This window comes from Perna viridis, chromosome 9, assembly GCF_037379345.1.
Source record: "Perna viridis isolate PV_CMFRI_1.1 ecotype Kerala chromosome 9, ASM3737934v1, whole genome shotgun sequence".
Taxonomy (NCBI): Eukaryota; Metazoa; Mollusca; class Bivalvia; order Mytilida; family Mytilidae; genus Perna; species Perna viridis.
Genome location: NC_142453.1, coordinates 37,647,418 through 37,662,537, shown reverse-complemented (window position 1 = coordinate 37,662,537; position 15,120 = coordinate 37,647,418). Strand labels below are relative to the sequence as shown.

Here is a 15,120-nt window from a genome sequence, read left to right as displayed (position 1 = left end):
TTTTGTGAATATATATATATTATTATGTAATTGTATGCATTGCTTGAACAGGTCAAATTGCATGAACCCTTTGATTTATGTTACAAATTCTGCGGCTTGATGGCTTTTATACTCTGTCGTGTTTTATATCATCATTAGGAAACAGTTCTTTGTTATCTGTTGTATATTCCGATTTATATGCAGCCATCACCGTTTACCAAACGATTTCAGGGAAACAATCCATCTGCGTCGTACGAGTTTTCCATACGCCTGTATAAGACACCAATACAGGCCTGGATCTACTGTTTTTAGGGTTAGATCAGGTAACAAGAATGTGTTGAAAAATCTGAAATTATTTGTTGCATGCCGCATACAACGTATCAGAATTTCAGAAGCCGTCCTCTCACATTGGACTTTCATCAAAATAAAAAAAAATTATAAAGCCATAAAAACAACCTCATGAAAAAATGAATAATTTCTAAGAATGTACAGTAATATGTCTCTAATTTCTTAAAGCATAAAAAGTTCGATTAATTATTATCCGAATGAAGAGTATTAAAATATGGCCTTAAGTCAATACATTTGCATTCGCCATTTTCAACGTTGCCTTACATTTCTGTTTCCAACAAATACCCGCATCCGATGGACCCCTGTCGTCTTGCACTATATGGTTTAACCGCCCCACTCAGGTTGCTAGTGGCCCTTGACTTTTTTCTTGCATCAATTGAGCTTATTCGTACATGTAGTTGCAGGTTTTTCTAACTACATGTATAAGAGGACCATTTTAAAGTAATTTAGAGCGCACGCTCATTATACTCAATGCACAAATTAAATATCCACATTTAAAAAAATCCTTATTGTAGCCAAAATATTGTTCATTGACCAATGTCTGTGAAAACAACGTCAAAGATAGTATTGCAACAATCAGTTACCAAAGTCTGGCCATGGTAGTGTTTGAATGTATATAGCTTCTGTTTCAATAAATTCCCTCCAAATACGGGCTCGATGGGCTCGAGCAGTGTCGTCCTGGAACATTGATCTGTCAGCAAGAGAATGATTATCAAAATGTGGTCTTTCATGATCATGCAAGATGTCATCGTGGTATTTCTGACCATTCAATGTACTGTCCATAATCTGTAAAATAAGCTTAAAATCATTTGAAAGCACCCGCACACGGTAACGCCACAACCACCGAAAGTAGTTGTTCCAACAATATGAATTTCATTCATAGCATTAATTCTCTCACGCAAAACACGTATGCGACCGTCAGTAGGCTTAAACGGAAACCGGTTTTTATCTAAACAATTGTGCCTTCAGCTCCTTCAATTCTAGTAACGATATCAGTCCAATACTTCACTGTATTACCAAATCCACCATCATCAAGTTCAGAGGATCGCTTTTGAATTCCTAGTACATCTTTGAAATTTTTATAAACGTCCCCCAAACACCGGTACTCTACATCCTCGGTATTAAAGTATACAATTATGTCACCCCATACTTTCCGATATCGCTTAATAATAATCCTTTCCAAGGGGTGTGATTAAGTGGATTAAGAAGTTTTTTTAAGCCAAATCATCTCGAAGGATTGAGAAAGCAGTTTACATGTGGGAATTTTAATCTACCATTTTCGTAATCGTTAATAAAATATTTCTTCATTTTATCTGGTTTTCCATCCAACTGAAATTAAAAAAAGTCTCTTGACTCTTTTATCTCCAATGTTGGATTTGGTATTACTGTGAAATATTTGACTGATATAGTCTTGATGGCAGTTGTCCTTCCAACATACGTAAGGTCCTTCTACACACTTTCAAAACATTTTTTTAATTTTTTCATTGTATCTTTAAGTTTGTGAAAAAGTCTTGTTATCAGCCATAATATCAAAAGAAGCATCTTACATTAACCTGATATATTCTGAATTAAACGTTCCTAGGGAGATTGTTTTGGACATTCCCCCTTTTCTTGAGCCTACCCATATTACTTCAGTTTTTTCCTATGTAACTCTCAGACAAGCACAAATAGAAAAGCCATCGAAAATTTGTAATGCCCTTTCTAATGATCTAGGGCTGTCATCCAAAATAAAAGTGAATTCGTCTGCATACTGACTTACACTAGCAACTACTTAGATCCATCAGTGTACAGTTAAAGTATGCTTAACACTAGTTTCTTCTAAATCATTTTAGGACTGCATTAAAAGTACCCGTACATGGATAAATATGTCAAGAGTTAAAGGATCTCCTTGTCTAGCCCCTTCTTATTTGAAATAAAAAAAACCTCTGACAAATGACCATTATTTACCACAGAACAAGATACATCTGAATAGAAACTCTTATCTATTGACATAATGTTAGGGATATGTAAGCAAATAAATTAGGCATCTTTGCTAGAAAATATAATTGAAACAAAAAAAAGCGTTCATAATAAATGCTAGAAAGACATTATGTACAGTTGAAGTATGCTAAAACGACCATTTTCTTTCAAACTGTGGGTGGGGTACCATTATTTCGGCCAATTGTGCCGAATAGTTTAAATATGAATACATTTGTATCTTAGAAAGCTAAGGTGCAATAGTGTAATATGCATAAGGTCTCATTGTTACTCTAATCGTGATCTTAAATTTGGGAATGATCAATGTTCATTCAACATGCTTCAAGCACATTCCCAAAAAGTCCTATTTGTGATGTTACTATATCTTTGTTACAAGTTTGATTTATTATCCAAGTAACAAATATTGATTATAGTATACTTTAACCAAGTTGAATGACACCATCTTCAATGTTCATAAATGACGTCATTTACGTTTACTTTCACTACCGGGTTTTGGGGATGGCATTTTAAGCTATATAGGTTTAAATAATATGTTTGTATTGTTTAATATAAAAACTGATTCTCAGAATGATAGCAGTTTCGATATTTATGCCGATATTTCAAACATATAGATGTTTCGGCCATGGACTATTTGTAGTGACGTATTTCACCACTTCATATAGCGACAGTTGTAATTGATACGCTAGTCGATTGATTTTAGTTTTACAGAGAAGTTCTTTGAACATGGTAAATTGCATTTAGATGCAGTGCTGTCAACATCATTTGAAATATTGAGACACGGCAATCGGAAGGACTTGATGCTTTAAGAAACCATCATTAATGCTATCTTTTTATCATAATAATGAATTTCAAGTGGCTTTATTATGGAGAAAATTGAATTATTTATCGAATGAAACTGATTTTCAGACGTTTTGGTTGAGAAATAAATACTTGTGACTTTCTATCGGAAAATTGAAAATTGCATCTTATGCAATTTTTCAATACATTCTGACTACGAAAACCGCCACATGTCATCAAGTGAACCACAGAAGTATCAATTGTGATAGGAATAAACAGAAAATACCAAATAAGCCTTTTAGAACTTAAGCATAACTCTACGAGTTTTGACTTGACAATTATTTGAATTTAAGCGATTTTTCCGTGCGATTAGAGGTACATATTTTTAAAACAAATCTCTAAAATCGTAAGCGTTACTGTAATGTTGTTAATTATAAATGGTAGGTTTAAGTGTACCTGTAAATCATATTTTGTTTGATGAGTGTGGGTCCACGTAATAAATCATTTTACAGATGTAATTGTAAACAAACACAAATAGGGGCGATAAGTGTCAGTTGTGTTATGACATAAGCTGTGAATGTATGCACCTTTTCTTGTAACTCCATGGTAGGAAGGCTAATTTGCAAAAGTCTTCACGATTTCTATACTCAACAGCTTAATATTTTCCATGTAAAATGAATACATACTTGTATCTATGATAAGTTAAAAACTTGCCGGATTTTGACGAAAGAATCACCTTATTTGTAATTAAAAAGGGGTAGAACAATACATATGAATGCAATATTTTATTGCGATGTTAAAGAAATCAATTCAGTCTTGTATTAGTAATTACAATGCTTTAAAATTTGTACAGAATGAAAAAAAATATCAAAACTACTTCTTTTTTATTTCAAAACCAATTCTGGTATTCAGATTCGATGGAAATGTACAGCAAACATGTTCATAGTATAAAACTTTTTTTTAACAATGTGCATAGCAAACATATGAAAAATTAAAACAAAAACTCATTTCGATCACTGTTTATAGGTAGAATACGTAAAATATTGAATTATTTCGATCACTGTGTATAGGTAGAATACGTAAAATATTAAATTATTTCGATCACTGTGTATAGGTAGAATACGTACAATGTTAAGTTATTTCGATCAATGTGTATAGGTAGAATACATACAATATAAAATTATTTCGATCACTATATATAGGTAGAATACGTATAATGTTAAGTTATTTCGATCAATGTGTATAGGTAGAATACGTACAATATCCAGTTATTTCGATCACTGTGTATAGGTAGAATACATACAATATAAAATTATTTCGATCACTGTGTATAGGTAGAATACGTACAATGTTAAGTTATTTCGATCAATGTGTATAGGTAGAATACGTACAATATCCAGTTATTTCGATCACTGTGTATAGGTAGAATACATACAATATAAAATTATTTCGATCACTATATATAGGTAGAATACGTATAATGTTAAGTTATTTCGATCAATGTGTATAGGTAGAATACGTACAATATCCAGTTATTTCGATCACTGTGTATAGGTAGAATACATACAATATAAAATTATTTCGATCACTGTGTATAGGGGGAATACGTACAATGTTAAGTTATTTCGATCACTGTGTATAGGTAGAAAACGTATAATGTTAAGTTACTTCGATCACTGTGTATAGGTAGAATACGTATAATGTTAAGTCATTGTGATCAGTCCAGACCCTTTATGTCGTCAGACATCAAAGAAAAAGTAGAAATAATGAGGAACCGTTACGAGACGTCTTGTTGTCTATTATCCATTCCATACCGTTTGTATAAGTTTCAGAGCGCAAAAACGGGAGTTGAAAATCAAGCAAGTACAGTATTGATTTTGATTTCAACTTCAAAGCGAAAAGACTATGGCAATAAATATGTATTTTGGAAGAAACTTGTCCGTATGAATTGCTGCGAAGATGCCACTGTATAATTAGATAAATCAACTATGTGTACTGCCCATATATTTCAATAAGGATACAAATCCAATAGGAGCTAAACTCATCTACATATATATACATTTTTTTTTTATTTCATCAAAACTGATATAACAATAACCCTGATATTATGACTGAAACCTACACGTTTGCAAGGAGTTGGGAGATCAGCAGTTAATGCACTGTTAGGATATTCTAAAAACACACGATAAGTAAAGTATTGTACATTGCTGACATTTCAAAACAAACACAGTGTATCATATGGAAAAGTCAGTTTTTTGTATGTATTTCTGGTCAAAACAAGTACAAGGTAGATAGACAAACAGCAAAGAAACAAAAAACAAAAACTGAACATAAAATATGTAAATACTTGTCGAATGTTTGCAACTTGATCAACTTAGCAAAAATTTACTTCTTGAAAATAACACAGTCATAAAGGTCACATGTTATACACGGTTATACATTTTACATGCACATGTAATGCCACTTAAATATTTCATTCTCTATATAAAAAAAAACAAACCAAACAAACAAAAACAAAAAATGGGAAATAATACATACTTTTTTTTATAGAAAAGCTCTTTTTCCACCATGATAAAACTGACTCAGTTTAAGGAGGTAGACCTAAGGTAAAGGTCACAACTCTTACATATCACTGGAACGTTTGTATTTACCAATTTACATCAATCTCATGTAAGCATCAAAGTAACTGGGACTGATTTCATTTTGTTTCAAAGGAAGGCTTTAAAAACTTTGGCGAAATATGTTATGAAACAAACATATCACTGATTTCAAGAGTTATGTCCTTTACCTAGGGTTACTTCCTTAAAAGAGAACACACACAGTGACATCATTGCTTCCCTGCAAACCAATTCAAAAGACTCCATGTATTAGAACTATATAGGTATCGATTCAAAATATGGTTTTAGTGATATTTCATTTTTCTATTTGCATACTGTAATCATTTTTAAATGTTAAACATGATTATGTAAGACGGAGAAATAAGTCAGAAATACTAATATTTCTTTTAAGGAAAGCGTCAGCGGAGCTTTAGTGCCAAGCAGAAAAAAATGAATAGATTGCTTTAACCATAGGAGGCACAGGTTTTAGTTGTAGACGATGTTATTGTAATGATTTGATAGTACCCGGTAACTAGAGCATCACCTTAAACAACAACATTCGCTGGAAAAGGGAAACAGTGGTCAAATCCGGTATTTGTGTTGTCATGATAACACAGAAGTCGCCCTTATTTTTTTCGGAAACATACTTTTCGCTTTGTCTTCCAGAATCCTCAAGATCACGTGATCTTACCGAATACATACTTTATTTCATAGGAACATATCCTTTCTTTTATTGAAAAAAAATAGTATAGCTACGATAAAAGTCATAGTAAACAACGGTACTTGAAAACTGTTAAGTTATATCTATGTATAAGTAGGGACCAGAATAATAAATTTGGCAATGAATTAGTACTTAGTGCTCAGAGGCTTGTTATCTAAGTTACTTAAACAATAACCGGGACCTGGTGAGTTGGTTTGAAAAGCCGTATCTTATTTTGACGTGTCCTAAAATATCCGACAAATATATGTCTACATTGTAATGATCGTAAGATACGTTTAAATTTTGATTTAGAAAATGCTTTAAGAATTGTAACCAAAGAACGGGATGATTTATTGTTTCAATCCAAATTTTCAATTATCAAAATTGTCTAAAAATTCAGTTGGGGAAGAAAACGAAACTTCATTTATCTTAAGCATACTTGAAGATGATCTATAAGTCCTCATGTCCTTATTCAGGTTTAACTGGTTCAAGGAGGCTTTGATTTATAAATAATATGACTTCATCACTTTTAAGTGGTTTAGTGTACTGCTGCACCTTTAAACATTTATTAGAGTACACTTCTATATATAATTGTTATTTTGGGTATTTCTAAAAGTTGAGTTAAGAAAGTCACGGGTGTATATTTCAAGCACAGTCATATCACGACAAAATGTCTTGAAACTTTTTTCCGTTTCTTTTCTAAAAACGGTTGTTGTCAGTAATACTCACAAACGCACACAAAAAAGATATGACATTTAATTTAATATCATTAAAGTACACAGGCAAATATTTTCACGTGAAATTCATGTGAAATTCACATGATTTTCATGTGAAATTCACTAAACACGAATTGCATGTGAACATTTCGTGTGAATTTCACGTGAAGGCTCCATTCACCCGAATTTCACGTGAACTCTGTCACTTAGATTATTTGCTCAATTCAGGTGAAAATCATGAGAAATACGTGTGAAAATCATGTGAAATAATTGTGCCCGTGTACTCCAGTAATGTTAATAACTGTTGACTAGTTATAGTTGTAACCACTTACTTATAGTATGTACTCTTTGTGTAGGGGACATTTTAACACTTGCATTGTCATCAAAGAGATTTTTTAGTGCGCATGCCGAATTAATTAGAATTACTATAACTCCGATTGAATGAATATGATGATGCTACAATATCAATTACATGATGTTGTGAATAACGATCATCGAATCTGAGGAGTCTTACAAATATCGGTTCCTTGTGCTGCGAGGACGAATGGAGGAAAATACACACAGGTCCACAACAGAGGAACAAAAAAAAAATAATTCCCTTGAAATCTTTGCTACGAAACACAAGCTGGTACAAGGCATGTTACTTTAAAATCACGTTTTACGTGTTTTCCTATTTCATATAAATCATCAAAGAGGAATCAAGGGAACCAGTATTATAGCGGAAATTAAAAGAATGTAGTCCCTGGAAACAGACTAGACAGAAAACAGACACATATAGAACATAAAATAACTAAGATAGTTTGTACAAAGCAGCAAAAGTTAATGACCAACTCGGACTCCACTAAAAATTGGGAGCATGGACCAGTTGCACCGGTAAGGTAAGCGTCCTCTGCTCTTCTAGAAATAACGCCGAGTTGCTCATAAAAAGTCAAGTCCGTGGTAGACGAAAGGGGAAAGGAAGGCAAATTAACATTTTGTCCGCCTACCCTTGGAGATATGAACCGTACCTCAGTTTAGGGTATTAGCTATTAATTCGGTTATGAATGTAAGAAGAAACTAACTACAAATCACAATTTTGTACGTACTTTTGTTTCAGTGACTCTTTGTTTAAATATCATTTTGACAAGTTCGAGGAGACATATTAAATTACATTATGTCTATTCTTAGTTTAAGCCCTCACTTAAGTTAAGATGATGATTAGTTTGAGATGTCGTTATAAAGCACTTCGTCGAAATCCTTGTCAGTAAAATCATCAAGAAAACAGCCATGGAACGTGAAGTGAAACTTTATTTCCTTTCAGTTCTTTGTTATTTTAACGTGAAAACCATCCTTTCCTGTGAGCTTATTACTTTTCCAATGTGTAAAGGTCTTGCGTACAATACGACAAAGTATCCGAATTTTCTTGGACATCAAAATGGTGAGGTTGCTGGTTTAGAAGTGCATCAGTTTTTCCCTCTGGTAAAAGTGGGATGTAGCCCCTACCTAAGAGAGTACCTGTGCAGATTATATGCCCCGGAGTGTGATCCAAATTACCCAGATGACCCACTGAAATTACCAACATATTCACTGTGTCAAGCAGCGAAAAGTGGTTGTAATTCTCTGATGAATCAATATGGATTCCGTTGGCCTGAGAGTCTAGAATGTGAACAATTTTTAGGTAAGTCATTTTTTTTCATATTTGAATTGTTGTATTTTGAACAGAATCTCAACGAATTGTTATATTATTCCTATTTGAAGTAATTCTTTTCTCATCACAATAATAACTTTTTTTTTCAAAAGTACAACAATGTAATTGTATGTTCATTGCTAACTCTCTAGTAACTTTCTCTGATGTTAAAAAATGGAAGATAGTAACGAGTGTTTGCAGTAAAATCCTGAAATAAAAAGAACTTACTGTGACATTGGCATTTTAACTGAACATCTTTGCAAGCAAAGTCAAGCTATATACAGTACGCTTAACATCTTGACATAAATGTGTTTCTCCAGACGTTTTATGGTCGTCATCATGAACTCGTAGATCGTTATGGTGTATCCATCTGCACCATGAAAACTGATTTATTCAACGGGTCATAGTTTTCCTTTCCTCGTTTGTCTACCCCGGACTTGACTTTTTATGAGCAACTCGGCGGGTGTTTCTAGAAAAGCAGAGGACGGAGACCTTCCAGTGCACCTGGACCATGCTCCCAGTTTTTAGTGGAGCCCCAGTTGCTCATTTGCTTTTGTTAATTTGTATGTATGATTTTAGTTAGTTCGTGTTCTTTGTTGTATGTGTCTGTTTTCCATGTCTGGTCTGTGTCTCTGGATTGCATTCTTTTGATTACCGCTATAACCTTTGTTCCCGTGATTACTCTCTCAAAACGTGATAAAAATATTTTGTATCGTCTACACATTAAATGTTGATGTTATGCAATTACTTTTTATTTTAGAAACATCGACCTCAACGATAGTTGCCCCAACTAATTCCAGTCCATCTGTGGGTGTATGGTTCGAATTTAATGTGCAGTATACGACAACATCTATAAAGTTTTTGTCTTGCTGTAGATTATTTTCTTTTCCGTAAGTTTGATTTAATTATATCCTACTAACACTTAGGCAGCAGCAGCCTTTTTCACAAACAAATCGTTAGTGTAAGATAAGTCTTAAGTTATGATATCATAATAGAGTTAAGTATTGTGACGTCACAACTTACGACTAATTTTACTCTTACGATTTTTTGTGAAAAGGGCTGCTGTGCTAGAGTAATTAGATATATAATTGTAATTAATTGCATTGCATGACATTTTGTAATGCAAAGTGCAGTTTTCTTTTCATGATAAGAAATCCACGTAATGTTCTTTATGCTTGGATTTCCTTTCAATGGCATACTTCATTTACTAACCACATTTATATACGGTTGAAACCTCCTCTTAAAAGAACACTCCTGAACAATAACAGATTCTATTCAAATTTTGAATTTAAGATGTACAGAATAAATGATCATTTTTTTCAATCACTACCCCTTATTTACCTTCTATAGACATAACAGTATTATTTAAGTAATAGTATGAAAATTGAGTCAGTAGTTGAATTTAATATCAAAGCCACATATCTATGACTAGAGCACACTTTCATCAGATTTCTTGGGAATTCCTTCTTTTTTACAAATTTCAGAATCAATCATAAGCACATGTTATTTGACTCATTCCATTAATTCAGTCGAAACAGACTTGGGTACGAAATATTTTAAAAGTTTTTTTATAGGCTAAGTAGTTAATTTAAAGTATTTGTTTTGTATTTCTATTACATTACAAATCGCGAAACACATATTTGATTTGATAAGTAAATATACAAAGTAATAAACTAAACCATTTTAAACAGATAGTTATGCATTCCTAATAATCCATAACCAAAATATATTTATTTGTTTTATTATATGTGTATGAAACACAACTATCAAAAGTTGAAACTACTTGAAAAATAAAACAGATAGCAAAGTTAGCCTTCTTTAATCTCTACAAAGAAGTAGTACTGGTAATATCTGAGGTCCGAATGACGGAAAATAATTTTAAAACATCTAAAACACTAATACTAAAACAGAAACAAAATATGAATAAAAATGGACAGCGCGAATCATGTGGTTTATTCGGGTACACCAGGCGTCCATTTCACAAAAAGTCGTAAGTGTAAAATTGATCATAAGTTATGAAGTAACAATTCTATTTTCTGTTATGACGTCATTACTTACAACCAACTTTGCACTTACGACTTTTTTTGTAAAATTGATGCCAGAAGATTCAACGGCTCAGACACTAATCGTGTTTTTCCTTAAAAGTAAAGATCGGAGAAGTGATAAGACATCTTTGATGTTTGGACGTTGCTGATCACAATCGAAATGGGGTAATCAAAGGAATCAAGATTCTAGAGGAAATTAGAAGAATGTGTTCCATTTACAAAGACTAGACATGGAAAACAGACACATACAACAAAGAACATAAAATAACTAAAATAATACACACAAAGAAACAAAAGTAAGTAAGCAAATCGGACTCTACTAAACTGTCTTTTTTAGAAACACCCGGCGAGATCCTAAAATAGTCTAGTCCGCGGTAGTCGAAAGAGGGTGAAGAGAGGGGAGGGAATAAACTGGTGTCTTTAAATTAAGTATAAACAACAGTAAGTACATTGACGACATTGTATTGCTTAAAATGTAGAAAGCTATTCATTAATATCAGCAAAGAATATTCTGCAATTAAGATAAACACTATTCTTTATCGTTTCAGTAAAAAAGTGTTTAGATTATCTGATGACGTCATAGTACAAACTGCCGATATTAGACAACAACCAATAGTGACGTGGAAACGAACTCATGGCAAGAAAAAGCAGGGTGATTTATTTAATATCCTTGGAGTAAACCATTTATAGGTGAACAAATGCAAACCGAAATCACATTAAATGGATTCGATTTTATTACATCAGCAATATGTTTTGCTCTGTTTACCTTATTGTATTATATATTTATATATAATGCCGTAAAAACGTGAAGGATAAATGAAGCTATCAATAAAAAAACATGTTTATGTAACAAATCGTCAAACTTGTTATATTAATTTTATCGGACAGTTTGTTTAGGTGGATTATTACATTGTTGTCTTCAGTATCTATAAACTAAAACAGATTTACTCTTCATTTTTCCATATATTCAAATGTGATAATAAATGTTCATAAATATGAAGTTTAACTTTAATACAACACAGCCCCCTTGTACTTTAAAGATGGACGCTACCACACCTACACATACACGTGGATATATATAATGTACGTAGAAAAATAGATTTATGAATACACGTACTAATATAGTATTTTATGATATTATAGAATATACTTGTAAAGGCTGAATATCTTATTTTCGTCATTTGTAGGTGGATATTTTACCATGATAATGGTCACCAGTGATGACAACATCAACAAGAAGGGAAGCTTTATAACCAATTGGTTACTAACCAACAAACCTGTAGGCCTATCTGGGGACTGGACCACCGTAAAAGAATATAATGGACCCCTTCCTTCAGAAGACAGGGGAAATACAGTTCACTTTCTGTTGTATCTCCATGACAACCAGGTCGATGTCGCATCCATTGACCCCTACTTTGAGACAAACAAGTATGTACATGTAGATATTTAACTTCCTAGTATACAAACCCGATGCTGAAGAAGCAAAATAACTGCATCATCCAGACTAATATTTTGACAAGGGGCACACTGGTGAAACAAGTAACTTATTTTGTACCTCATGTTTGCAATTATCTGCTTATGAAAGACATCAAGATGACTCACAATTGTATTTTAAGTTGATATGCCTAAGACATACTTATTGTAGCAATCAGAACAGTATTGCTGAACACAAATAGAATTGACACACAAATCAATAAATTCAAATGAACACTTTTTGTCATTGTAGTGGGCAACAGGAAATTAACTTGCTTGATCTTACGAAAGACAACGCCATGAAGTTGGTTGGCAGAAAACGTGTTAAGATTGAAAATGATGTTTATGCCAGATTTAAATGGCCATATCCGAAGTCAGTAATATGTAGCAATGTTCCGGGATATACTGAAAAGTGTAACGCGGTGAAAAACCAAAGCTATATATGGAAAAAATGAATGTTTTATTGTCATTCTTGCGACGAAGACATTTAGCACTGTAATCAATGATTAAGCATTTAGAAAATACATTTTCTCAATGTCCGATATGCATTCTAGAAAGTCCCCATTATTTTATAGTGCCCATTTAAAACAATAAAGAACATATCTTGTGGTTTGCTCATGTTTGAAATTTGTCAGGAGGTGTCGCTTAACATTAAAAAAAAATAAATCAAAGTTAGAAATGATATGGGTAATTTTACATTTTAACATTACGAATTTAAGTCAACTAAACAGTAATCGAAACATCAAACACATAATAACAGATGATAAAAAATAAAAGGAATAAAATAACCTCAATTTGCCTTTCTAGAGAAATATTAACGAGTTGATAATGTATATTTAGGAAGTATGCTAGACATACCGCGAACATGATAATGTTCCATTAATGAAAATGGATAAGTATTTGTCTTTACCGTAGAAGTAGTAGAAGTCAAATTATGTTATTTCTAGATATTAAGTTTGGATTAGACACTCTAAAACCGATATCGACATTTTGTAAGGTAAAATACATAAACCATGAACTCTTAACAACATCTCTGGGTATTTCTACATACACATACCTAGTTGTTTTTGACATCTCCGTGACAGTAAATAGAAGGAAATATATGTCTGGAAAAAGAACCTATTCCTATCTCATCTGATTGAGAACAGGTTCATGATATTTCGTTTTGAATAAATCATATACCCATACTAATACGAATTGAAAACGGGGAAGTATTAAAGCCATAACAACCCCATCATAGAGGGAATAAAACAATGTATTGGATTTCAGTGAACGATGAGACCTTTGAATGTAGTTCGTCTTTGGCTGGCCCCTCAAAAGACAAATATACATGTACCGACTCTAGCCTAAAACTAGCCTATGTTAAAACCTTTAAAGCTATTAACTCACATATGCAAAATGTGTGATAAAGGATTGATTCTGCTGCATTATCAATATGATTATTAATAAGTTGATTGTGCTAAAACGAATTCTACCCTTCTTTGAAAAAAAACAATTTTCAGTAACAAACGATAAATCTATACAGCAAGTATTTCCTTCTTTATTCTGTAGTTGGTTATTGTATAAGTCACAAATCATCGACTTAATGTCAGTGCATCAAATAGCTCATACATTTGTATATGAACATGTGTCTGATCATAATGGTAAAGGAAGGCATCGTCTTACTAAAACAACTTTACTAAAAATTACGTGTACATACAATTTTTATATCGTTTCGCTTAAGTCTTAAGTATTTTTAATTTTGGTTGACGATAAATAAGCTGTGTAAATAAGTCTGGGTTGGTGAATGTCGTCGGGACCTATAGTCATCGTCCCAGTTTTCAGTGCTCAATTGCTTTTTTTACTTTTTATGTATGATTTAATTACTTTATGTTCTTTGTTGTGTATGTCTGTTTTCCATGTCTGGGCTTTGTCTCTGGATTACATTCATTTGATTTCCGCTATAACCTTGGTTCTTTGATTACTCCTAGTGGTTTCTTAACTCAATTATACCAACCATTTTAATACTGGAAATTTGGGAAGGCTGTTTACATGGTTCAGGATATAAGGTCTCACAATTAGGGTAAGACCCTTTTTTGAAGGAAGTTCAAAATTCAAAAGTAAATCGTCGTCATGACGAATTTATCACTAAAACAAAAACAATGTATAACTTAATCCAGGGCCAATAATTTCTACCACAGTGTTTTCAAGGAATTGTTACACGTATAACCCTCATTCAATAGAAGGAAGATCGGCTTCGAATATTGTGCTGTGGCATCTTCTGGTAAATAATATATAGTTCGTGGTCAGACAAGTCAGACTACTAGGTTTTGGGTCTGTATGTCTTTTATTTTAAAGTGTATGACTTATATTAATACCGTTCTGGTGAATAATAACATACGTCAGGTGACGGTTTAACTATTAATTGTAGCCATATAGTCTGTGTGCTTAATATTTTGCTGTGGATGCAGTATGTTTCATCAGAATTGTACGTATAACGTTTATAAAATTAAGATTACATTTATTCATAATATTAGATCAAAAGGTAATTGACACAAAGCCTTTTAACATGTGCAAATAATATGCAGGTTCATGTGTCAATGTGTCGTACAATGTATGCCAATGTATGTCAATGTATGTCGGCGCACAAGAAAAATACTTAAGCGTTTACACGCATATAATCACATGAGGAATCGCACAAATGATAAGTAGCATAAAACACACAGAATATAATATTTCTCTATCATAAGAAATCTGTATTGTAGATAACACAAAGCCATCAAGGTAAAGAACAATGTTATCATGTACTGAATTTGTTTTCTCGCTGTACACCTAAAGCAATGTATTTTTACATCACTTTTCC

General features: G+C 32.7%; 1 protein-coding gene across 1 annotated transcript; it reads left to right on the top strand.

Annotated features, from left to right (window-relative positions):
• The first annotated feature begins 8,281 nt into the window (after window positions 1-8,281).
• Window positions 8,282-13,072, top strand: LOC148608267 (uncharacterized). The gene is made up of 5 exons (XM_088544257.1): window positions 8,282-8,751; window positions 9,521-9,650; window positions 11,354-11,457; window positions 11,993-12,233; window positions 12,532-13,072. Exons 1-5 carry the CDS (start codon window positions 8,361-8,363, stop codon window positions 12,731-12,733), a joined length of 1,068 nt encoding a protein of 355 aa, XP_088400383.1. The 5' UTR covers window positions 8,282-8,360; the 3' UTR covers window positions 12,734-13,072.
• Window positions 13,073-15,120: the final 2,048 nt, after the last annotated feature.